This window comes from Mustelus asterias, chromosome 17, assembly GCF_964213995.1.
Source record: "Mustelus asterias chromosome 17, sMusAst1.hap1.1, whole genome shotgun sequence".
In the NCBI taxonomy this organism is placed as follows: Eukaryota; Metazoa; Chordata; class Chondrichthyes; order Carcharhiniformes; family Triakidae; genus Mustelus; species Mustelus asterias.
Genome location: NC_135817.1, coordinates 57,557,534 through 57,583,616, shown reverse-complemented (window position 1 = coordinate 57,583,616; position 26,083 = coordinate 57,557,534). Strand labels below are relative to the sequence as shown.

The 26,083-nt window shown below is 46.6% G+C and overlaps 1 protein-coding gene across 1 annotated transcript in view; it reads left to right on the top strand.

The window, feature by feature from the left end:
• Positions 1-26,083, top strand: part of LOC144506068 (lebercilin-like protein) — a 78,169-nt gene that overhangs the window by 21,702 nt on the left and 30,384 nt on the right. Inside the window, exon 3 of the mRNA XM_078231885.1 lies at positions 4,192-4,285. Within this exon, the coding sequence (XP_078088011.1) occupies positions 4,192-4,285 (94 nt within the window). The remainder of the gene's footprint in view (positions 1-4,191; positions 4,286-26,083) is intronic.

Genomic DNA, 26,083 nt, shown 5'->3' with positions numbered 1-26,083 from the left:
ACCCAGAGCTACTGAGGTTTGACTTGAGGTTGAGCAGCCTTTGATTTGAGGAAGGCTGGGGTAACACTGGAAAGATACCAGAGGGAACACTCCAGGGTACCGGGGGAACTACTCAGGGGAGACCGCGATAACATTGGAAGGGCATTGGGGAAGGCTCCAGGTTATTGGGGAGCCATAGTCAGAGGAAACTAGGGTAGCACTGGAAGAGTGTCAGAGAGCAGACTCCAGGGTATCAGGGAAAGGCTCAGGGGACCACTGTGGAGGGGAAGACTGTCAAGTGTGAGAAGCATTGTTCTTGAGACGGTCTTCTGCTAGTGGGCCACAGACTTCATATAAAGGCCTCATAGAGGGAAGGGAGGCCTAGGGCAGTGTGGTGGGTGGTGGGCAGTCAACATGGACAGACAGATCCACTCAGATTATTGACAAGAGCAAGGCTAATGGAAAGACAGGTCAGTAATAATCACCCTGTTGTTGCTGGGATTGTTCACCCTAACGCAATTGACCTGCCTGGAATCTACCTACTGATGCAATTATGCTCATTCAAGCACCACTTATGTGTGTGAGTGTCACTGATTACTGCTCAGCGTTTAACCCTTGACGCGCTGACTTCCAGATTCTTTGACAGCCATCGTTTGCCTGGACCATTGGCCGACTGTGCAAGCAAATAAATTCCCTTAGACAGATGGCAGTGGCACACTGCCCAAGGAGAGCTCCAAACCCCTGGCTTTGTGCTGAGGTGTATGGACCAGGTTGCACATAAGCCCTTGGAGTGAAGCATCTGCACTCTACACTCCCCACTCTGGTGCAAACAAGGCCAGGGGTCCTGCAAAAGGATATCATTGGCACAGATCTGTGTGCAGCCATTGTGACCATCCCAGAAAGGAAAATAAAGTGTTCCGGAATTTCTGCTTGATCCCACTCCACTGCTGTAACTGCACCAGAGCCCATGGATAAACCAGATTTCCACCACATTGCTGGTGTAGTTGCGAGGTTGGAGTGGGAGTAACTCAGAAGCAATTCTGGGCAATGATGTGCTTTGAATAATAATTAACTCAGGTTCTCAGACTAAACTGCCAGGCCGTAATGATGTGACTGTGTGTTATAATCTTTCTGCTGTTTGGGACTCTTCACACGGTGCACCATTCTCCTTCAGAGAAACTTTCTCCCTGGTCTCTCTGAATTATGTTTAGTAAAGCAGCTAAGCCAAGGAATGAGAGTTTTCCAAGTTGATACAGGAGAGAGAAGCTTGTGTTGGCTTGTTCCCTGTTACCTTATCTCATTTGACACAGGCAGTAAGACAACCTTTTCGACTAAATAACTAAATTAAATCAAATTAACTGAGCCCTCAAAAAGAAGGGAACCACCCGAAGCAAAAGGCAAAGTAGAAAGGACACTTATCACATCAAACTAAAATGTGATTAAAGGGGTCGATAATGTACCCCAACCCCTGCGGTGCCCAACGGCAGTAAGTCTGAGCCAACAATTGTAAGTTGCCCTTAAATGCACACAGATGTCCTATTTTAAGAATACATGCTCATGACAATAAGACTCATCCACTAGGGGCACATATCAGGAAACCTCAGGTGTGCTCCCTACAATTTTCCATCCATTAAAACTAATGAGTGGAAAATCATAGCGAGAAACTTGCAGGAGTGTGATTTCATAAACCCAACCCCCTAAACTAAACAGGTCATTCTGCCTTCACCTCTCAGTGCAGGTGATGTGCGATTACAGGTTTTCAAAAATAATTTTCCATCTACTATTTTCATGTCAGGCTGGGGAACAGTTCCAAGGGGAAAAGCAGATTACTGGCATCTTGCCTACATGGTTAATGCTTCATGAGTTGGATTTTATGCTCCCCCACTGACAGGTTTGAAGGGTGGGGTGGGGGTGGGCACATGAAATCCAGCAGGCAGCCAGCCCGCCAAGGCCAATTCAGGTGTTAAATGGGCAATTAGTTCCCATAATAGTTTTTGCTACAACCACGATTTAATCCCCCCCCCGAGTTTCCCTCCCTCCAGTTCCCCCCAAAGTTTCTTTTCCCCCTTGGCCGTTCCTTCCTCCCCTTTTGCCCCTTTCACTCTGTTCAGCAGGGCTTGCCAGCTTGGCACCCAGAGAACACCCCTGACTCAGTCCCGGGTTCACTGAGTGTTTGCTGATCCTTCCCTTTAGGCACACACTGGTTCTTCCTCTCTTCAATATCATGCTGGAAATCTTTGTTTTAAAGTTTAAAATTTAATTAGGCTTACATTCACACTGCAATGAAGTTACTATGAAAATCCCCTAGTCGCCACACGCCGGCGCCTGTTCAAGTACACTGAGGGAGAATTTAGCATGGCTTGCACATCTTTGGACCGTGGGAGGAAACCAGAGCAAACACACGCAGACATGGGGAGAACGTGCAGAGTCCACACAGACAGTCACCCAAGCCGGGAATCGAACCCGGGTCCCTGGTGCTGTGAGGCAGCAGTGCTAATCACTGTGCCACCATGCCACCCGCCAGTTGTCACTGCTCCTGGTGGCGCTGCTGGTACTGGAGAGCTGCCGGCTTCTGAGTGGCTGCAATCTCTTGGCGGGGGGGGTGGTTCCTGTTCCTGAGGGGTGGAAGTCCTGCTTCACCTCTCTTAATTGGCAACTGGGCAGATAATGCCAGCATAGCAGCTGTCATTCTCTGGAGTGGGCAGATCGTCCCTCTGACTTTATAGCTGGGTGAGGTAGGAACTGAGGCACCCAGTAAAATCCAATCCCATGTGTGAGACTTGGTCAGGGCATTAGCCTGTATTGCTGTTCTACCGCTCAATGTCCACATGTTTGTAAGTATCAGTGCGAGACACTGTAATCAGCAGTAAGATTTCTGGCCAGTTTTCCTCCTTTACGCTGTGGGATTCTGATGCCACTATTGAATTTCCAATTTGACCCTGTCTAAGGTCAGCCAACGCAGGACAGACCAGGGGCTGAAACTGGGATTTCCCTAGTCCATGTATCTTAGCATCTTAACACAATGAATAGGGTGACCTTTTCGTACGGAGAATATTCTTAATTCTCACCTCCATCTTTTCATCTGTGTCTTCCTTTTAGCCAAGTAAAGAATTAAATTATTTTCTTTGTTCTTGTTAATACGAGGTGTGGGGAGAAAAACAAACCCTTAATACATTTATATACGTTGGAGAAATCCAGAGCAGACCGTTCTTATAGATTTTGCTCCTGATTAACTGTAGCATTGCTCTGGACTAAACATTATTAGTTAAATTGTCACCAGGGACTGCCATGTAAAACTTGCTGCCAACCTCACATCTCACAAAGAAAACCCAACCAGTCAGTATAGATGCTAATAGCTTTTGACAGCTCTGCAAATTCAGCAAATGCAATACATGCTGCCTGTACCAAGTATTTGAATGTGTTCCCACAGGCCTTGGACTAATGTAGCATGTGTGGGAGTTAACTGACTAAAATCTCTATCGTCTGGCTTGGAGCCATGCAGTCTCAGGCATGGGGAACTGAATTACAAGCGCGACATCCCGTCACCCCAATTCCCAGAGGCTGTTCTGACTGTGAAAGGAGTGACTGGTCCCTGAGGTTGGGTGTTTCGAAAGTTATGGAGATATGGGGACCATTTCCATTCTTTGGTTGGCCCCACTTCAACATGCTTTTGAGACTGGGAAAGATCCAAGTGCAAAAGTCAATCAAGGTAGATTATCTTTTAGGTTTCTGAACCAAACTGCAATAACAAATGCTCACATTTTGCTGCCACACTCTTCCCTCAAACATGTTTTTTGCGGAACTTTTAATATTTCTTTTCCACCAACTCCTCAGACTACACTTTTGGCCTGGAGGTGCAGAATGACAGCTTATTCTTAGGTCTTGACTTGTGTGGAGTTGCAGCTATTCCTTCAGGTAAACTAAGACAGGATAAATTGGCTTGCTCTCAAAATCCCCAGCTCTCTAAAAAGAGGTCAAAATCCCCAGCTCCCTTGTGAGCAAGCAGACCCTGTGTCACTTACACTCACTGCCTCTCATGAAACCTCAGTTAAAGTCAGAAAATCAGAGACATAAACATCCTGTTAGAGACCCTATGAACCTTATTAAAACTCATTCTCTGGAATACAGCATGTGAAGCTTCCAGTTAGATGGCTTTTCATATGAGTGATTGCACTGTGCATGTTTCTGACAATAGTTCTTAATTTTTCCTAGGAAAAAGAACGCCAGCTAGGAATTAAAAATATCTATGCCAATCGGATGCTGCAGGACCATCCAAAGAGCAACATGTCATCGCCAAGACATAAAGGTAGATTCGTCCAGGTGTATTCACACAATTTAAAACAATGTTATTCCATAATATTCTGTCAATCGCTTCAGATTCCAATCTCTGTTGTGTTTCAGAGCTACTGTTCTATATGTTGCAGCACCAGAATTGGTATGATTCTTTGTTGGAAGGCAGTGAGTTCAAGTCCTGCTCTATGCCCTCAATATAAACATAGAAACATAGAAAGTAGAAGCAGGAGTGGGTCATCTGGCCCTTTGAGTCTGCTCTGCCATTCATTTTGATCATGGCTGATCATCGAATTCAACATCCTGATCCCCCCTTTCCCCCCATATCTCTTGATCCCTTTAGCCCCAAAAGCTATATCTAATTTCTTCTTGAAACCACACAACATTTTAGCCTCAACTACTTTCTGTTGAAGTGAATTCCACAGATTCTCCACTCTCTAGGTGAAGAAATTTCCCCTCACCTCAGTTCTAAAAGGTTTACCCCTTATCCTCAAACTATGATCCCTAGTTCTGAACTCTCCCACCATTGGAAACATTCTTTCTGAATCTACCCTGCCTAACTCTGTTAGAATTTTATAAGTTTCTATGAGATCCCCTCTCACTCTTCTAAACTCCAGTGTATATCATCCTAACCGACTTAAGTCTCTCCTCATATGACAGACCTGCCACATGGCAAACCTTCACTGTACTCCCTCTATAGCAAAGACATCCTTCCTCAGATTAGGACACCCCAAACTGCACACAATAGCCAGAATTTTACCACCTCGCCCGCCCCGGAATTGGGCGGGGCGGAATTCTCCTTTGGCCTTGAGTGGGATTTTACGAACCTCGCCCGAGCGAGGTCTTAAAATCCTGCCCAATATTCCAGGTGTGGCCACACCAATGCCCTATACAATTGCAGCAAAACATCCCTATTCCTATACTCAAATCCTCTCGCTATGAAGACCAACATACCTTCTTTACTGCCTGCTGTACCTGCGCGCTTACTTTCAGCGACTGATGCACGAGGACTCCAAGGTCTCGCTGAGTATCTACCTCTTTCAACTTACACCCATTCAAGTAATAATCTGTCTTCCTATTTTTGCTACTGAATTGGATAACATTACTTTTATCCGCATTATGCTGCACCTGCCATGCATATGCCCATTCACTCAGCCTGTCCAAATCACACAGAAACATCTCTGCATCCTCCTCACAGCTCACCCTCCCATCCAGTTCTGTATCATCTGTAAATTTGGAGATAGTACATTTTATTTCCCTAGTCAGAATCATTAATATATAACAGGCGGGAGAGAGAAACAGAGTTAATGTTTGAGGTTTGTGAAATTTTCCTTTGCCAATCACGGTCTCTCTTCAATACCTGGGATACTATCCACCACCCTTGCCACCACAACCGGCATCACCAAGCTGTAATCAGCAACCCTGAACTCTCCCAATTGTTTGGACCGTCCCTGTCAATCTGTCTGTATGCCAAACAGGAAATGAAAACGAAAATGTTAATGAGGTCCTTCCACTATTATCAGCAGGTGGTCTGCGGTCTTCAGATTTCGGGGTTTTAGGCATAACCCCTTGCTCCTCTGAACCCTTCCTGCCTCCCTGAAAAACCTGACCACATAGTCTTGGCAAATGCTTCAGTGAGGGAATGGCAAACTATTTGAGATGTCTCTCTCCTAATGGGACATTAAATCAAGGTTCTGTCTGCTTCTTCCGGTGGTTCCTGTTAGAGATCCCTTAATAGTCTAAGTCTAACAGATTGTCTTGTCTTTTTGTTCATGTTCTTTATTTTAATATTGAACACGGAAAATGTTTATGTAACCAATTTGTAACGGTTAGCACTGCTGCCTCACAGCGCCAGGGACCCGGGTTCAATTCCAGCCTTGGGTCACTGACTGTGTGGAGTTTGCATGTTCTCCCCGTGTCTGCGTGGGTTTCCTCCAGGTGCTCCGATTTCCTCTCACAGTCCAAAGATGTGCGTTTTGTGGTGAACCACTGTAATACTGTCTGTGTGTGGGATGTGCCTGGGCACGCCCCTGCTGCCTTGGTCCGGGGCTCCGCCCTCCTCGGGGTATAAAGGTGGCTGCTCTCCGCCCCTTTGCCTCAGTTCGAGTTAGCCATCGGTTTGGGAGTGCTTCTGTTCTTGTTAATAAAAGCCTGTTGTTCCGCAACCTCTCGACTTTGCGTGTATCAATGGTGCATCAGGGTTCGATTGATTGGCCATGCTAAATTGCCCCTTAGTATCTGGGGGATTAGCAGCGTAAAGATGTAGGGTTATGGGAATGGGACCTGGGTGCAGTTGTTGTCGGTGCAGGCTCGATGGGCCAAATGGCCTCCTTCTGCAGTGTAGGGATTCTATGATTCTATAATAAGAATTCCCCCTTTAAACGGGCCCTAGTGACATTGAACTTGCAGGCTTCAGTCACTAGATGTCATTTTAGCTCCACGCTATCCTGATTGCTATAACCCTCTGACACTGAGTAATGCCCTATTTGAAGAAGAGTCTGGTGCAATCTTCTTGCTACATTCAAATTGGCTGCCTACCTAACAAGCCACTACACTTCAAAATAGTTCATTGCATGTGAAGTACTTTGAATTGTTCCTGAATTAGGAGCAGAAGTAGGCAAATTCAGCCCTTCGAGCCTGCTCCGCTATTCAATCAGATTATGGCTGATCCCTCCCTGGTTTTAAATCCACCTCCCCACCTGTTCCCTATATCCCCCTATCCCTTTTTTATTAGAAATATATCTAGCTCCTTCTTGAAATCATTCAACGATTCAGACTCCACTGCGCTATGGGGCAGCGGGTTCCACAAATTCACCACCCTCTGCAAGAAGTAGTTCCTCCTCATCTCAGTTTTAAATCTACTGCCTCGCAAACTGTACCTGTGACCTCTTGTTTGAGATTGCCCCACAAGGGGAAAAGTTTAGCCTACATCAATCTCTTTTAAAGTCTTATATATCTCGATCAGATCCCCTCTCATCCTCCTAAACTCCAGCGAGTATAAGCCCAAACTGTTTAATCTCTCCTCATGCGTCAATATAAAGTGGCGAAGAATCATTAAGAGCTGCTGCATTATTTAATTGTGATGCTACAAACTGTACAGGAGGGGGTGCAATTGCGCCACTAAGGCACATAGGCAGCTAGATAGGGAAAATGTTTTAATTCTAAGAATGTAAATGGTCCCAGTCCCACCAGTTCCTCCATCTTAGGTGTCCATAAACACATAGCAATGTGATTGAATATTAAATATTCTGAAATGAATACCTTGACGCCAGGTATACATATGCACAATTGTGAAGTGTGTCTAAAGTGCGTAATTTATTTAAAAAAAGGTCACTTGTCTCCATTCTCCTCAAGTCAAGTTGTTCCACCTAAATAATTGATGGAACTTGTTGTCTCCTGATTGAAATAATACAGAATCAGCGTTCTCCCCCTGAGTGAAACCCTGTTCCTCTGTGACGATGCTCTGCTCTAGTGGCCCAGCTAAGAATCCAAACTGATCGCAACAGGCAGATTAAAATTACTGGTGCAGCTTAAAAGTGCAGCCACCTGCAGGAAACCCTAGCAGGTATAACTCATAACATCACTATGCTTGTTATTGGAATTAACTGGATAAATGTATTTGTGGAAAGCTCACAAACTAAAAGGAGGCATTATGGGTGGCACGGTGGCACAGTGGTTAGCACTGCTGCCTCACAGCGCCAGGCACCCAGGTTCAGTTCCCGACTTGGGTCACTGCCTGTGTGGAGTTTGCACATTCTCCCCGTGTTTGCGTGGGTTTCCTCCAGGTGCTCTGGTTTTCTCCCACAGTCCAAAGATGCGCGGATTAGGTGGATTAGCCATGCTAAATTGCTCCTTAGTGTCAGGGGGACTAGCTAGAGTAAATGCATGGAGTTATAGTGATAGGATAGGACCTGGGTGGGATTATGGTTGGTGCAGACTCAATGGGCCAAATGGTCTCCTTCTGCACTGTAGGATTCTATGATTTAGTGGAAGGCAAAAATGGACACCAAGCAAGATTTGAGAGGCATGGGGAGGTGACTGAAGTCACCATTAAAGAGAACGGCCTCTGGGTGTGTTTAAAAGATGAGGAGAGGAGTTGGATGAGAGATGATGAGGAGAATTTCAATGATCACTCAAGGCTTTAACATTGATGATGGTGTGAAGGGAGGTTCAGACTCAGGAGGGTGAATGCCGTGAGCTGAAACACAGAACCAGCAGAGAGGACATGTCATTACAGAGAGGTTTGTAAACAATGGATCCGGTTTTTAACATCAGTATGTAAAGGGAAAGAATGCTGGAAGAGGCTGGAGGACTTGGGGAGTGTGATCAGCAGCGTTTGGGAATGGTGCCAAGGCTGATGTTGTGGGTGAGTTAGAGTTTGCGAGGTGAGTTGGATAGCTAGGTCACCCGTTGAAGTTGAGTCTGAAGATCACAAGAATGTGGATAAGTGTTTGAGAGGCAATGGGATAATGATGGAGGTGCATGGTATGGTGTTTTGGAGATGGAATCAGATGATCCGTAATGTGTGTTGATGAAAAAAGACAGTGGGTGGGGTTTTACTGCCTCACTCGTCCTGAAACCGTAAAATCCCACCCGAGGTCAACGGACCTTTCCATGGTCCGTGCCTCACCCGCTCCGATTCCTGTGGCAGGCGGGATGGTAAAATTTCAGCCATTTTGATCCTTTTCATCTTGCACTCATCAGGACAATCACAAGAACATCAATTTCAGGGGAAACTTTATACTGTATGGGAGGAGGGTGCTCAGTGGTTGGCAAGTGAACACTGATTGGTAGATGAATTGACATAGAGAATGCATCGGTTGATGGTGACTGATAGTTAACTGACAAACATTGTTTGAAATTTAAACAAGGCAGCTTGACTCTGATTGATCAATGTATTGCCCTGTGGAATGAACCAGCGAATGGCATTCATTCAGTTTGTTTAGCTGAAACAGGCACAATGTGTGTACATATTCTTCCTGTCTGTAAAGAACAGGGCCCTGTGTATTAATACACGTAGCCTCCAGTACACGCAAATGCACCACACTGGGTCCTGACTAATGATTGGTCTCAGCATAATTCTTAGCACACTGAGGATTATTTAGAAAATATTGCCCAATCGTGGAATCATATCAAATGTTGGATGCTGCGTTTTACATTTTGCAAGTAAGGGCTGGTTCGGTACGGTCTGTACTTAGGCCTTTGCAAACAGCAGAAAGGACATGTTGTTTGAGACAATCCACGCCAGTCCTTGGGATGCCTGGCCTACATACCTAGCATCAGTCTGGCACTGAAATATTACTTATCTGTGTGACAGGATGTCTTTGGTGTGACCTATTTCAGCATCGAGCTTGCATGGTGAGCAAATGGCTGACTTTACAAGGTTGCTGATTGTGGTGAACCATAGATGGTTATCACTATGGGTACTTGTACTCTTGTATGTTACTCTTGTTACTGTTGGGGTTAGGGTTGGGGTGTTCCACCTGTTAGCATTGTTCTGTGGTACACTCCGTTTGGCTCCGCCTCCTTATAGGAGTATAAAGGTCACTGCTACTTCCTAGTGGCCCTGAGTCTGGGATAGTATTGTTAAGCAGTATGCTCTATTCTTGTTGCGAATAAAAGCCTTTATTCCCGGGTACGTCCTAGCCTCCTGAGTGGATTAATCGCGCATCAATTTTATTCGCAACAAAATACCGAAATTTTGTTCGGAAGAAAAGAAAATGGAGCAGATGCTGAAACCCGATCGGCTAACCTTGGATCCGCGTGCCGCGGGAGCGTCGAACACTTTCGACCATTGGTTGAAGTGTTTCCAGGATTACATCGACGCCTCGACAGCAGTCCAGACCGACACCGACAGATTGCGGGTCCTCCACGCAAGGGTAAGCGACACTGGGTATGCAACAATCCGTGATTCCCAAGATTACAAAGAGGCCATCGAATTACTCAAGAAGCTGTACCATAAACCGCCAAACGAAATTCATGCTCGTCACCTATTAGCCACTCGATGGCGGCAGCCCGGCGAAACTACGGGACAGTACCTGCGCGAACTTCAACAGCTAGCCAGAGCCTGCAATTGCAAGGAGGTGTCGGCTACTCAATACACCAACGATCTGATCCGAGATGCGTTCGTGCCGGGAATCGGCTCATCCTATATTCGTCTACGGCTGCTAGAGCAGGGTAACTTGGACCTGGCTAAGACGGTAGAATTGGCCGATGCGATGGAAATGGCCTCCAGAAATCTTGAAACCTACCCCACTGACCACGTGGGAACATCGTGGTAAGTACAGCCACCGCCTCAACTGTACCCGGCGGCTCCTCGGAACTGCGCGATAATGCTCTCAACTTCAGACCTGACGGCTGCAGCAGCTCCTGGAGGCCCACCGTGCTATTTCTGCGGATTGACGAAGCACCCTCGTCCGAGATGTCCGGCCAGGATGGTGTTTTGCTCCGCCTGTGGGAAGAAAGGGCACTATGCAAAAGTGTGCCGAGCAAAGACCCCTTCCAAGCCTAGCAGTGCTGCGTGTGACTCCCCAGGATCCATCTCCTCGTCTCCGACCTCGTCGATGTCTTCAACCACGTGCGATTCACGGGCGCCGCCATTTCTGATGACGACGACGCAAGCCACGTGCGACCTGCGGGTGCCGCCGCTTTCAACACCATCGACCACGTGCGATTCGTGGGCGCAGCCATTTTGGTCGACACCGGCCGCAGAAGACCAGCAGGGGTCCTCGTCGTCGACTATCTCAGCTGCCTGCAGTTACACTCGGGATCCAACAGTGGCGTCAATGATTCTGGACCAGGCCAAGCCTCACAGACTCGACAAGTCCATGATGGACATAGAGGTAAACGGGCGCCTGACACATTGCTTGTTTGACAGCGGGAGCACGGAGAGTTTCATCCATCCGGATACAGTGAAACGGTGCGCTCTCCGCGTGCAAACTGTCAGGCAGACAATCTCTATGGCGTCGAGGTCCCGATCTGTTATTGTTCTTGGGAGCTGTGTGGTAACCTTAACGGTGCCGGGCACAGTTTACGAGAACTTCAGGCTCCTCGTGTTACCGCACCTTTGCGCTCCGGTACTCTTGGGGCTAGACTTTATGGTCCACCTGAAGAGTGTGACCCTGCAGTACAATGGGCCACTCCCTCCACTTTCAGTGGGAGAACAGCAGCCTCCAAATTGTCCAGCGCGCTCCACATGCAGTCTCTCGACACTCAAAATTACCCCGCCTTCCTTATTTGAAAATTTCGTGCCAGGCTGCAAGCCCATCGCGACTAAGAGCAGGCGTTACAGCGCTGAGGATCAGATCTTTATTCGATCTGAGGTTCAGCGGCTCCTCAGGGAAGGGGTCATTCAACCTAGCACTAGCCCATGGAGAGCACAAGTCGTGGTGGTCAAGACTGGAGCCAAGCCCCGGATGGTCATAGACTATAGTCAGACCATTAATAGGTACCCGCAGCTGGACGCGTACCCTCTCCTGTGCATATCTAACATGGTCAACCAGATTGCGCAGTACCGGGTATTCTCCACCATCGACTTGAAGTCAGCCTACCACCAGCTCCCCATTTGCCCAGAGGACCGAAAATACACGGCCTTTGAGGCGGATGGCCGTCTCTACCACTTCTTAAGAGTCCCTTTCGGCGTCACTAATGGGGTCTCGGTCTTCCAGTGTGAGATGGACCGAATGGTGGACCAAAACGGGCTACGGGCTACCTTCCCGTACCTGGACAATGTCACTATCTGCGGCCATGACCAGCAGGACCACGACGCCAACCTCCAGAAGTTTTTACGCACTGCGTCTCTCCTGAACCTGACCTATAACAGGGAGAAGTGCGTATTTAACAAGCACCGCCTAGCAATCCTTGGATACGTGGTGGAAAACGGGGTCATCGGCCCCGATCCAGACCGTATGCGTCCCCTCCTTGAACTTCCCCTACCCACTGAGAAGATGCTTAGGCTTCTTCTCGTACTATGCACAGTGGGTTCCCAATTACGCGGACAAAGCCCGTCCGCTCATAAAGTCTACCTCTTTTCCCCTGACAGCAGAGGCTCGCCTAGCCTTTGAAGGGATAAAAGCCGACATCACGAAAGCCACGATGCACGCTGTCGATGAGTCCATCCCCTTTCAGGTGGAGAGTGATGCATCTGATTTCGCCCTGGCCGCCACACTTAACCAGGCGGGCAGGCCCGTCGCCTTTTTCTCTCGCACCCGCTAAGGCCCTGAAATTCGGCACTCCTCTGTGGAAAAAGAGGCTCAGGCCATTGTGGAGGCCGTACGGCATTGGTGCCATTATTTGGCTGGCAAACGATTTACCCTGCTCATGGACCAGCGGTCCGTGGCCTTCATGTTCAACAACACGTTAAGGGGAAAAATTAAGAATTATAAAATCTTGAGGTGGAGAATCGAACTCTCCACCTACAACTATGATATCATGTACCGTCCGGGGAAGCTCAATGAGCCCTCAGATGCCCTGTCACATGGAACATGTGCCAGTGTGCAGGAGGACCGGTTACAGGCCCTCCACAATGAGCTCTGCCACCCGGGGATCACTCGGCTCTTCCATTTTGTAAAGGCCCGGAATCTGCCCTACTCCATAGAAGATGTCAGGTCGATAACTCGAAGCTGCCAGGTATGTGCAGAGTGCAAGCCGCACTTCTACCGGCCTGACAGGGCACACCTCATTAAGGCCACTCGCCCTTTTGAACGACTGACTGTCAATTTCAAGGGCCCCCTTCCTTCGACAGATCGGAATGTGTATTTCCTCAACGTGGTTGACGAGCACTCCCGATTCCCTTTTGCCATCCCCTGTTCTGACATGTCCTCTGCCACGGTCATCAAAGCCCTGCGGAGTCTTTTTACCCTGTTCGGCTACCCCAGTTATATCCACAGTGATAGGGGTTTGTCGTTTATGAGCGACGACTTGAGGCAATACCTGCTCTCTAAAGGAATTGCCTCAAGTAGGACTACGAGTTACAACCCCAGGGGTAACGGGCAGGTCGAGAGAGAAAACGCTACAGTCTGGAAGGCTGTCTTACTGGCGTTAAGGTCTAGGGGTCTTCCAGTCTCCCGTTGGCAAGAGGTACTTTCTGATGCGCTCCATTCAATCCGGTCCCTCCTGTGTACGGCAACCAACGCTACCCCACATGAACGGATGTTTACCTTCCCCAGGAAGTCTTCCTCTGGGACCTCACTGCCGTCTTGGTTGACGTACTCAGGACCTGTCCTCCTGCGGCGGCATGTTAGGGCCCGCAAGTCCGACCCTTTGGTTGAACAGGTCCATCTCCTCCACGCCAACCCTCAATATGCCTATGTGGCATATCCTGACGGGCGAGAGGACACGGTCTCTATCAGAGATCTGGCGCCTGCAGGGGACCTGGAAACCCCCGTCACTCCCGCACCCCTGGTTAGGATTCCTTTGCCCATTCTCTCCCCTCCTGACACGGCGCGGGCAGCATCAGGACCTCCACTTAATCCTCTTACTCCCGTGTGCAGCTTGCCTTAGTCCAGGAGATTGTCGCCACCTTGAGGTCCACAGGTGCGTGAGGAACTGGAGGAGTCACTGGACATCACCTCGGAGAGAGGGACACCACGGTCACCAGAACTGACACTGGAGCCAGTGCTGCGGAGGTCGCAGAGATGGTGCGGACCTCCGATACGACTGAACTTGTGAACATATGGACGGTTCGTATTGTCTCTTTACCCCACCGGCCTTTGTTTTTAAAGGAGGGGTGAATGTGGTGAACCATAGATGGTTACCACTATGGGTACTTGTACATATGTTACTCTTGTTACTGTTGGGGTTAGGGTTGGGGTGTTCCACCTGTTAGCATTGTTCTGTGGTACACTCCGTTTGGCTCCGCCTCCTTATAGGAGTATAAAGGTCACTGCTACTTCCTAGTGGCCCTGAGTCTGGGATAGTATTGTTAAGCAGTATGCTCTATTCTTGTTGCGAATAAAAGCCTTTATTCCCGGGTACGTCCTAGCCTCCTGAGTGGATTAATCGCACATCACTGATAAGGCCAATCCTAGCACGTGGAACTGTAAAAGTCCCATCGCCTGTATTGACCTACCAGTGAAGGTAGGCTTGCGGTCGACCAAGGTAGAGAGCCTCCCCGCCACCCTGTAGATTTCTCAATGACTACATCAAGGAAAGAGGGCTCATTTGACTGCTCCATTTTGAAGGTGGATTTGAACACTGGATGGAGTCTTAGAGCATGTAAGGAAATTATTACATGCTGCTGCTGATTTAAATATAGCGAACGTATCATCCACACAACAGAAAAATGCACAGGGTCGGAGGTTAGGTGGCATTCCATCGAAGACATGTTTCTCATGGAACCCAGCAAATAAGTTTGTGTGGTCTGGGCTTAGTGGGGAGCCTTCAGCAACACCATCTACTTGGGCATATAGGTATCAGTAAATCTCAACTCAACTGTGTGAATTGCCGAGTTTATAAACTCAATCAATGGTGATTCACGCAATTGTGGCAGGTCTTGGTATCCATGGTGAAATAGGGTAGCATCAAAGGCATCCTGTGGGATAATGGTTACCTTGATTGGATTGTTTCCTGCTGTATATTGCACAAACACATGAACGGGCCTAAGAAATCACTTTTGGCCCTGAAAAGTTCCTAATCTATTTTAGATTACCCTCAGAAGGGTATCTGAAAAATCTGAGCAACAGGTGAAGCTAGCTGTTTCACACTGCTACTATGTAGGAGCAACATGAGTGGTAGTCGCCACTAATAGGATGCTGCCATTAAGCCAAAAAGATGTTCTACCTATCCCACAAATGAATTTTTAAAAATTAATTTACGGGATGTGGGCGTCGCTGGCTAGGCCAGTATTTATTGCCATCCATTGTTGCCTTTCAGAAGGGAGTGATGCGCTGCCTTCTTGAACTGCAGCAGTTCCTAAGGCGTAGGTACATTCACAGTGCTGTTGGGGAAGGAATTCCAGGAGATTGACCCAGCAACAGTAAAGGAACACTGATATATTTCTAAGTCAGGGTGGTGAGTGACTTGGAGGGGTAAGTCCAGGTGGCGGAGGGAGGGAATCTGCTGCTCTTATCCTTCTAAATGGTAGTGGTCATGGGTTTGGAAAGTGTTGCTTAAGGAACCTTGAGTTCCTGCAGTGCATCTTGTAGATGGTGCACACGGTTGCCATTGTTCGTCGGTGATGGAGGGAGGGAATGCTTGTGGAAGGAGTTGCAAACCAGCAGGCTGCTTTGTCCTGGATGGTGTCAAGCTTCTTGAGTGTTGTTGGAACTGCACTCATACAGACAAGTGGAGTGTATTTTATTACACTTCTGACTTGTGCCTCGTGGATGGTGGAGAGCTTTGGGGAATCAGGAGATGAGTTACTTGCTGCAGGATTTCTAACCTTTGGCCTGCTCTGGTAGCCACAGCATTTATATGGCTAGTCCAGTTCAGTTTCTGGTCAATGGTAACCCTAAGATGTTGACAGTAATGGTTGTGCCATTGAATATCAAGGGGCGATGGCTCGATCCTCTCTTGTTGGAGATGGCCATTGCCTGGCACTTGTGTGGCGCAATGTTATTTGCCACTTGTCAGCCCAAACCTGAATATTGTCCAGATCTTGCTGCATTTGGACATCAACTGGTTCAGTATCTGAGAAGTCGCGAATGGACTGAACATTGTGCTATCACCAGCAAACATCCTCACTTCTGACCTAATGGAATAAAGGTCATTTATGAAGCAGCTGAAGATGTTTGGGCCTAGGACACTGCCCTGAGGAACTCCTGCAGTGATATCCTGGAGCTGAGATGATTGACTTCCAACAAGCACAACCATCTTCCTATGTCACAGGTATAGAAACATAGAAACAAAGAAACTATAAGCAGGAGTAGGCCATTTGGCCCTTCGAGTCTGCTCCATCATTCATCTTGATCATGGCTGATCATCAAATTCAATGTCCTGATCCTGTCTTCCGCCCATAACCCTCGATCCCTTTAGCTCCAAGAGCTATATCTAACTTCTTCTTGAAATCACACAACGTTTTTGCCTCAACTACTTTCTGTGGTAGTGAATTCCACACATTCACCACCCTCTGGGTGAAGAAATTTCTCCTCACTTCAGTTCTATCCTCAAACTATGATCCCTAGTTCTGGGCTCCCCCACCATTGGGAATGTTCTTTCTGAATCTACCCTGTCAAACTGTCTGTGTGGAGTTTGCACATTCTCACCGTGTCTGTGTGGGTTTCCTCCGGGTGCTCCAGTTTCCTCCCACAGTCCAAAGATGTACCGGTTAGGTTGATTGGTCAAGCTAAATTGCCCCTTAGTGTCCCAGATATGTAGGTGAGAGGGATTAGTGGGCAAATATGTGAGGCAAGGGGGAGAGGGCCTAGGTGGAATTGTTTTCGGTACAGACTCGATGGGCTGAATAGCCTCCTTCTGCACTATAGGGATTCTATTCTATGAAACCCTGTTTGAATTTTATAGAATCCCTCCAGTACAGAAGGAGGCCATTCAGCCCATCGAGTCTGCACTGACCACAATCCCACCCAGGCCCTATCCCCATAACCCCATGCATTTACCCTAGCTAGTCCCCCTGACACTAAGGGGCAATTTAGCATGGCCGATCTAACACGCACATCTTTTTGGACTGTGGGAGGAAACGGGAGCACCTGGAGGAAACCCACACAGACACGGGGAGAATGTGCAAACTCCACACAGACAGTGGCCCAAGCTGGGAATCGAACCCGGGTCCCTGGTGCTGAGAGGCAGCAGTGCTAACAACTGTGACACCGTGCTGCCCCATTTCTAACTTTCTATGAGATCCTCTCTCACTCGTCTATGCTCCAGTGAATATAATCCTAACCAACTTATATGACAGATCTGCCATCCCAGAAATCAGCCTGGTAAATTTGCGGTATACTCCCTCTGTAGCAAGGACATCTGTCCTCAGATAAGGATACCAAAACTGCACACAATACACCAGAGGTGGCCTCACCAACACCTTATACAATTACAGCAAAGCATCCCTATCCCTATACTCAAATCCACTCGCTATAAAGGGCAACATATCATTTGCCTTCTTTACTGCCTGATATACCTGTGCGCTTACTTTCAGTGACTGATGAATGAGGACACCAAGGTCTCGTTGAGTATCCACCTCTCTCAATTTACATCCATTCAAGTAATTATCTATCTTCCTATTATTGCTACCAAAGTGGATAATCTTACATTTATCCCCATTATACTGCATCTGCCATGCATATGCCCACACACTCAGCCTGTCCAAATCACATTGAAGCATCTCTGCATCCTCCTCACAGCTCACCATCCCACCGAACTTTGTGTAATCTGCAAATTTGGAGATAATACATTCAGTTCCCTCTTCAAAATCATTAATATATCATGTGAACAGTTGGGGTCCCAGCACAGATCCCTGCAGAACCCCACTAGTCTTTGACTGCCAATCAGAAAATGATCCTTTTATGCCAACTCTTTGCTTCTTACCTGCTAACCAGCTTTCTATCCATCTCAAGACACTATCTGCAATCCCATGTGCTTTAAATTTACATAGTAGTCTGTTATGTGAGACCTTGTTGAAAGCTTTCTGAAAGTCTAAATAAACCACATCCACTGGTTCTCCTTGGTCAACTCTATTAGTTACATCCTCAGAGAAATTCAATAGAGTCTAAAAAAGTAAATCCGTGTGTTCCCCAACCGGAAACCATGGATGAACAGGGATATCCACTGCTTGCTGAAGTCCAGGTCTGAGGCGTTCAAGTCAGGCGACACTGACCTATACAAGAAAGCCAGATATGATCTAAGAAGATTCATCAAAGATGCCAAAAACAGTACCTGACCAAGCTAGAGTCCCAGGCTAGCCACACCGACCCTGCCGACTTTGGCAAGGTCTGCAAGACATAACAGGCTACAAGATGAAGGCATGTAAAATCGCCGGCTCCAACGCACCCCTCCCTGACGAGTTCAATGCATTCTACTTCCGTTTTGAACAAGAGGTCAGCGAGATCATGTCCCCCACCCTTGAAGCCCTGGATGAACCTGCATCTGGGGTCACCATTGCAGATGACAGAGCAGCCTTCTTGAAGGTCAACCCACGGAAAGCAACTGGCCCGGATGGGGTACCCGGACGAGCACTCAGTTCCTGCACGGATCAGCTGGCGGAGGTATTCACAGACATCTTCAACCTCTCTTTACAACAATCTGAGGTCCCCATCTGCTTCAAGAAGATAACCATCATCCCGGTACCTAATAAAAACCAAGCAGTGTGCATAGGAAATCATAGAAACCCTACAGTGCAGAAGGAGGCCATTCGGCCCATCGAGTCTGCACTGACCACAATCCCACCCAGGCCCTACCCCCACATATTTTACCCACTAATCCCTCTAACCTACGCATCCCAGGACTCTAAGGGGCAATTTTTTTAACCTGGCCAATCAACCTAACCCGCACATCTTTGGACTGTGGGAGGAAACCGGAGCACCCGGAGGAAACCCACGCAGGAGAATGTGCAAACTCCACACAGACAGTGACCCGAGCCGGGAATCGAACCTGGGATCCTGGAGCTGTGAAGCAGCAGTGCTAGCCACTGTGCTACCGTGCCTTAGTGACTATCGGCCGGTGGCTCTGACATCCATCATTATGAAGTGCTTCAAAAGGCTAGTTATGGCACGAATCAATTCCAGCCTCCCGGACTACCTGGATCCATTACAGTTTGCCTACCGCCACAACAGGTCCACAGCAGATGCCATCTCCCTGGCCCTGCACTCAACCCTGGAACACCTAGATAACAAGGACACCTATGTCAGACTCCAATTTATTGACAATAGCTCAGCCTTCAACACTATTATTCCCACAAACTCACCTCCAAACTCCATGGCCTGGGCCTCGGCACCTCCCTCTGCGACTGGATCCTGAACTTCCTAACTCTCAGACCACAATCAGCAAGGATAGGCAACAACACGTCCTCCAAGATCATCCTCAACACTGATGCCCCACAAGGCTGTGTTCTCAGCCCCCTACTATACTCCTTATACACCTATGACTGTGGCCAAATTCCCTCCAATTTGATTTTCAAGTTTGCTGACGACACCACCGTAGTGGGTCGGAACTCAAACAATGATGAGGCAGAGTACAGGAATGAGATAGAGAATCTGGTGAACTGATGCGGCAACAATAATCTCTCCCTCAATGTTAACAAAACGAAGGAGATTGTCATCGACTTCAGGAAGTATAAAGGAGAACATGCCCCTATCTACATCAACGGGGATGAAGTAGAAAGTGTCGAGAGCTTCATATTTTTTGGTGTCCAGATCACCAACAACCTGTCCTGGTCCCCCCATGCCGACGCTATAATTAAGGAAGCCCACCAATGCCTCTACTTTGTCAGAAGACTAAGGAAATTTGGCATGTCAGCTACGACTCTCACCAACTTTTACAGATGCACCATAGAAAGCATTCTTTCTGGTTGTATCACAGCTTGGTATGGCTCCTGCTCTGCCCAAGACCGCAAGGAACTACAGAAGGTCATGAATGTAGCCCAATCCATCAGGCAAACCAGCCTCCCATCCATTGACTCTGTCTACACTTCCTGCTGCCTTGGCAAAGCAGCCAGCATAATTAAGGACCCCACGCACCCCGGACATTCTCTCTTCCACCTTCTTCCTTTGGGAAAAAGATACAAAAGTCTTAGGTCACGTACCAACTGACTCAAGAACAGCTTCTTCCCTGCTGCTGTCAGACTTTTGAATGGACTTAGCTTGCATTAAGTTGATCTTTCTCTATACGCTAGCTATGACTGTAACACTACATTCTGCACTCTCTCGTTTTCTTCTCTATGAACGGTATGTTTTGTCTGTATAGCGTGCAAGAAACAATACTTTTCACTGATGTTAATACATGTGACAATAAATCAAATCAAATAGAGTCGTAAAGCATGATTTCCCTTTTGTAAGTCCATGCTGACTTTGTCTAAGTACACCTCTGCCTTCCAAATGCTGAGTTATTGAAGCGGAGAAATCCTTGATAATGGACTCTAGCAACTTCCCCAATACCGACGTTAGGCTCACTGGTCTATAGGTCCCTGTTTTCTCTCTACCTCCATTCTTGAATAGCAGGCTTGCATTAGCTACCCTCCAATCTGTAGGAACTATTCCACAGTCCAAAGAATTTTGGCAAATAACCACCAATGGATCTACTATTTCCAGGGCCACTTCCTTAAGTACTCTGGGATGAGGATTATCAGGACCTGGGGATTTATCCACCTTTAATCCCATCAATTTCCCCAAAACCATTTCTCTGCTAATGCTGATTTCTTTCAGCTCCTCACTAAAACATGTTTCTCTCTGCACTTATTAATGCCTTCCTTTATGAAGACTGGAGCAAAGTACAAATTTAATTCCTCAGCCATTTTTTAATTTCCCGATATGAATTCTCCCATTTCTGACTGTAAGGGGCCGACACTTGTTTTTGTCAATCTTTTTTTCTTTACATATCTATGGAAACTTTTACGGGCAGTTTTTATGTTCCCCCACTGGCTTGCTTTCATACTATACCTGTCCCTTCTTAATCAATCCCATGGTCCTCCTTTGCTGAATTTTAACCTGCTCCCAACCCTCAGGCCTATTGCTTTTTCTTGCCAATTTGTATGCTTCTTCCTTGAATATGATACAATCTCTGGGATTTGGCCACAATTTCCTTACCGCTCTTGCGCCAAACAGGAATAAACAACTTCTGGAGTTCACTTATTCATTCTTTAAATGCCTGCCATTGCCTGTCCACTGTCTTTCCTTTCAGTATTGTTTCCTAGTCCATCATGGCAATTCATGCCTCAACAATAACTCCAACAATTATGACTCCAACAAATGGAGAGTTTTCCCTTGATTCCTATTGACTCCAATTTTGCTAGGGCTTCTTGATGCCACACTCGGTCAAATGCTGCCTTGATGTCAAGGACAGTCACTGTCACCTGTCTCTGGCATTCAGCTCTTTTATCCATATTTGAGCCAAGGCTGTAATGAGGTCAGGACCTAACTGACCTTGACAGAACCCAAACTGAGTATTTGTAAGCAGGTTATTTCTGAGTAAGTGTCAGATGATAGTACTGTTGGTGACTCCTTCCATCTGAAGATCGAGAGTAGACTGATGGGACAGTAATTGGCCAGATTGGATTTGTCCTGTTTCTTATGTACAGGTATATTACTGGTGCCAGTGTTGTAGCTGTATTGGAATAGCTTACTGAGGGGCGCGGCAAGTTTTGGAGCGCAAGTCTTCAGTGTGATTGCTGGAATATTGCTCGGGCCCATTATCTTTGCATTATCCAATGCCGTCAGCCATTTCTTGATATCATGTGGACTAGCACCTGTGATGATGGGAACCTCAGGAGGAGGCCGAGATGGATCATCTGCCCAGCACTTCGGCTAAAGATTGTTGCAAATGCTTTGGTCTTACCTTTTGCACTGATGTGCTGAGTATATGAATTTCAGTGCCAGTGTGATGCTAGATATGTAGGCTGTACATCCCAAACAGCATGTCGCTTCCACTGTTCACAAAGGGCAATGTACAGACTGTACCCAACCAACACTGCACTCAAAAGGCAAAACAGTGCCCAACATTGGATGTGATTCTGCGATTGGGTAACATTTGCTCAATCATCGTCATTGTGTTCAATATTACGCTGACGAGCAATTTAAGACTGTCAGTCAGGCTTGGAGTGTGGCACACTTGCGTGTACTGGAAGATATATATTAATACTCAAGGCCTGGTTCTTTGCAGACAAAAACAACATGTATTGACACACTGCCTGTTTCAGCTAAACAAAATAAGTGATAGCCATCCGTTGGTTCATTCCACAGGGAAATGTCTTGAACAAACAGAGTCAATCTGTCTGATTTAAATTTAAAACAATGTTTGGCAGTTAACTATCGGTCATCATCAACTGGTGCATTCTCCATGGCAATTCCTCTACCAATCAGAGTCCACTTGCCAAAAAATCAGCATCTTCTCTTACAGAATAAAGTTGTTGTTTCTCCTGACATTGGTATTCTTACAGTGTCCTGATGAGTGCAAGATGAAAAACTTTGACAAAATGTATTTTTGCAGCAATACTCAAGCTTTGTACTACCAAATGATGAGAGGCAATGCCCTGGATTTGGGGATGACTTTTATGGGAGGGATATATTGCTCAATATTACATATTGAGCCAGTTGTGAGTCTGCCCACTCTCATCTGCCTTTCACTGCCAACCACATTATGGCAAAATAAGTGGAATTAAGCTTATGATGAAGCCATGGTCGGCTTATGATGAAAGTGAGGAGGTGTGGGATAGAGGGAAAGTTGGCCGATTGGATAGGTAACTGGCTGTCTGATCGAAGACAGAGGGTGGTGGTCGATGGAAAATTTTCGGATTGGAGGCAGGTTGCTAGCGGAGTGCCACAGGGATCAGTGCTTGGTCCTCTGCTCTTTGTGATTTTTATTAATGATTTAGAGGAGGGGGCTGAAGGGTGGATCAGTAAGTTTGCTGATGACACCAAGATTGGTGGAGTAGTGGATGAGGTGGAGGGCTGTTGTAGGCTGCAAAGAAACATAGATAGGATGCAAAGCTGGGCTGAAAAATGGCAAATGGAGTTTAACCCTGATAAATGTGAGGTGATTCATTTTGGTAGGACTAATTTAAATGTGGATTACAGGGTCAAAGGTAGGGTTCTGAAGACTGTGGAGGAACAGAGAGATCTTGGGGTCCATATCCACAGATCTCTAAAGGTTGCCACTCAAGTGGATAGAGCTGTGAAGAAGGCCTATAGTGTGTTAGCTTTTATTAACAGGGGGTTGGAGTTTAAGAGCCGTGGGGTTATGCTGCAACTGTACAGGACCTTGGTGAGACCACATTTGGAATATTGTGTGCAGTTCTGGTCACCTCACTATGAGAAGGATGTGGAAGCGCTGGAAAGAGTGCAGAGGAGATTTACCAAGATGCTGCCTGATTTGGAGGGTAGGTCTTATGAGGAAAGGTTGAGGGAGCTAGGGCTGTTCTCTCTGGAGCAGAGGAGGCTGAGGAGAGACTTAATAGAGGTTTATAAAATGATGAAGGGGATAGATAGAGTGAACGTTCAAAGACTATTTCCTCGGGTGGATGGAGCTATTACAAGGGGGCATAACTATAGGGTTCGTGGTGGGAGATATAGGAAGGATATCAGAGGTAGGTTCTTTACGCAGAGAGTGGTTGGGGTGTGGAATGGACTGCCTGCAGTGATAGTGGAGTCAGACACTTTAGGAACATTTAAGCGGTTATTGGATAGGCACATGGAGCACACCAGGATGATAGGGAGTGGGATAGCTTGATCTTGGTTTCAGATAAAGCTCGGCACAACATCGTGGGCCGAAGGGCCTGTTCTGTGCTGTTCTATGTTCTATGTTCTAAGCTTTTAATTGGCCCTTTAATTGGGCAGTTAAGGGCCTCAATAGGCCAAGGGATGGGCAGGTATGCAGGTGACTTGCCCACCCATTGCACTATGGGGAACAGATTGGGGGTGGGCAGGAAGGCGTTGGTCTAGTCCACGCCAGAAACAAGCCTGGCTCAAGGGCATAATATTAATCTCCAGGAGTTGGAAACTCAGCTGAAAATCAAATGGGATTGCACATTGTTGAATTCATTGAGAAAAAGGGTGGAACTCATTGCAATTGTGCGAAGTATCTGGCAAGAACCGAACAGTAAGGCTCCAGACTCGTCAGTACCTGGCTAGAGGAAGTTCTGAATTGTGCATAACTGACTATCGGACAAACATCACAGGAACACCCTGGATTTGAGGGTGATGAGTGAGAGGTAAAATTGCTATTACTTCAGTATAGACACAGGTTTTGACGCAGCATGCTTACAGAAAGTGACCTGGAAATTGTGGAAGTTGCACATCAAGCGGTGAAAGCCGTGAATTGGATCTTTTTAAATGGGAAAAATCATATTTTTGCACAACAAGTTGTTGGAAGTTTGTATAAGCACCACGAGGCCAGCAGGGCAACTGCGACCTCATGAACATCAGCTGCCCCTCAATTCGAGGATGATATCCACTCAGGGTCATTAGTTATTCCTTGGGTTTTATGTGACTGAACAGGCCAATTATTGACTTGTGGAACTTTAGGGCAGGAAATCCCACAACGTAGTGGAATCCTGAGCGTAGGATTTGCTTCCTTTCTTGCAACTGCTTTGCCTCATCATGAGAGTTATTGGACTAAAAGCATGATGTAACTTGATGAGCAAGTTTTCACCATGTTAAGCGACTGGTAGCAAGCTTATCCCAGTCATTAATGTTATTCTTCACACACTTCAAGGAAAGCTTCAGAATATCTTTGTATCATTTTCTTTGATCTTTCCTGGAATACCAGCCATTTGAGAGTTGAGAAAATAGGAGCTGGTGGGTGGGAAGCTGTGTCGGCCATCTTGTCACAGTATCCAGTCCATCGTGGTGGATTTTGCAGGAGTTTTAACTGACTGCTTGTGGAGCTGGCTCCAAGAAGGACGTTACAGTTTGTTCCAATGGCCTATCAATGTGATTTAAGGAGAGCGAAAGAAACAAAGTGAATAAAAGTAATGGACTTGGGGTGAATTAGAGTGAAATTAGATACAGAAAGAGTATGAATTAAGGGAGAAAAAGGGACAGAAAGGAAACATTAAAAAATTAAAATTAAAATATTTAAAACTTAAGAAACCCATCTCTCCACAGGTACCCTGCTCTGAGAAGGCATTGGTGACCATGGACTTCCAGGTGTTGATCCATGGTTAAACTTGGCAAGGTACTGCAATGGTTTGCCATTGCCTTCTGCAGGTTCTAGCTGACCAGGAGGCGCTCTCACTCTTACTGCCTACCATAGGAATATTGGAAGGATTAACAGGTTGATAATCAGCCAGGCTGGTATAACCTATATCATTATCTCTATGACTTTATCTGAAAGACAGCGCCTCTTCTGCATTTACTCGCTACTCTGGAGAAGTGTCAGCCTAGGTTTCTGCAATAGGATGTGAATCCAATCTGCTGATACTCTTGGCTGGGATAGTAAATCTAGAAGCTTGCAATTAAAATGTAAATGCTGAAGTTTAACAAACCAGTTAAATGTAATTTTAGGGTGTTGTTCAAGAAATTTTTCTCCACATCGAGAGACATCAATACTTGGAATAATAAGCTCTCAAGTGGAATAGTGGAAGCAAAGTCTATGGATACAATTAAAAACAATGGATGTCAAATGGTCTTCCCCATCTTGTGAAATAACATACAACTCGGGAGAGGATTTAGCTTCAAGTCAATAAACCCTTCCTGTAACACTTTATTTCCTAAAGGGCCCAATGTGATTTAATCCCCATTTGCAGAAATGCATCACTTTATTACATCAGAATAAATGTTTTCAACATCAGCACCTAGATAGAACATAGAACATAGAAAATAGCGCCCAAAAACGTGGAATTCATGTATTGAGTCCATTGGAAATTTTAGAAATGCGGAAAATTCATTTGACAACGTTTTGGCCTCAATTACATTCGGTGGTGCAATTCACTACCATCAAATGGAGTTGAGGCCAAAACGTTGTTTGATTTCAAGAAGAATTAGATATAGCTCTTGGGGACTAAAGGGATCAAGGGATATGGGAGGAAGGGTGGGAATCAGGATACTGAATTCGATGATTAGCCATGATCAAGATGAATGACGGAGCAGGCTCGAAGGGTCGAATGGCCTACTCCTGCTCCTTGTTTCTATGTTTCTATGATGCAGAGTCCTTTTATTTTCATTAGGTAAACTTCATCTACCTGCCATGGTCCTCAATCACCTTGACAGGTGTT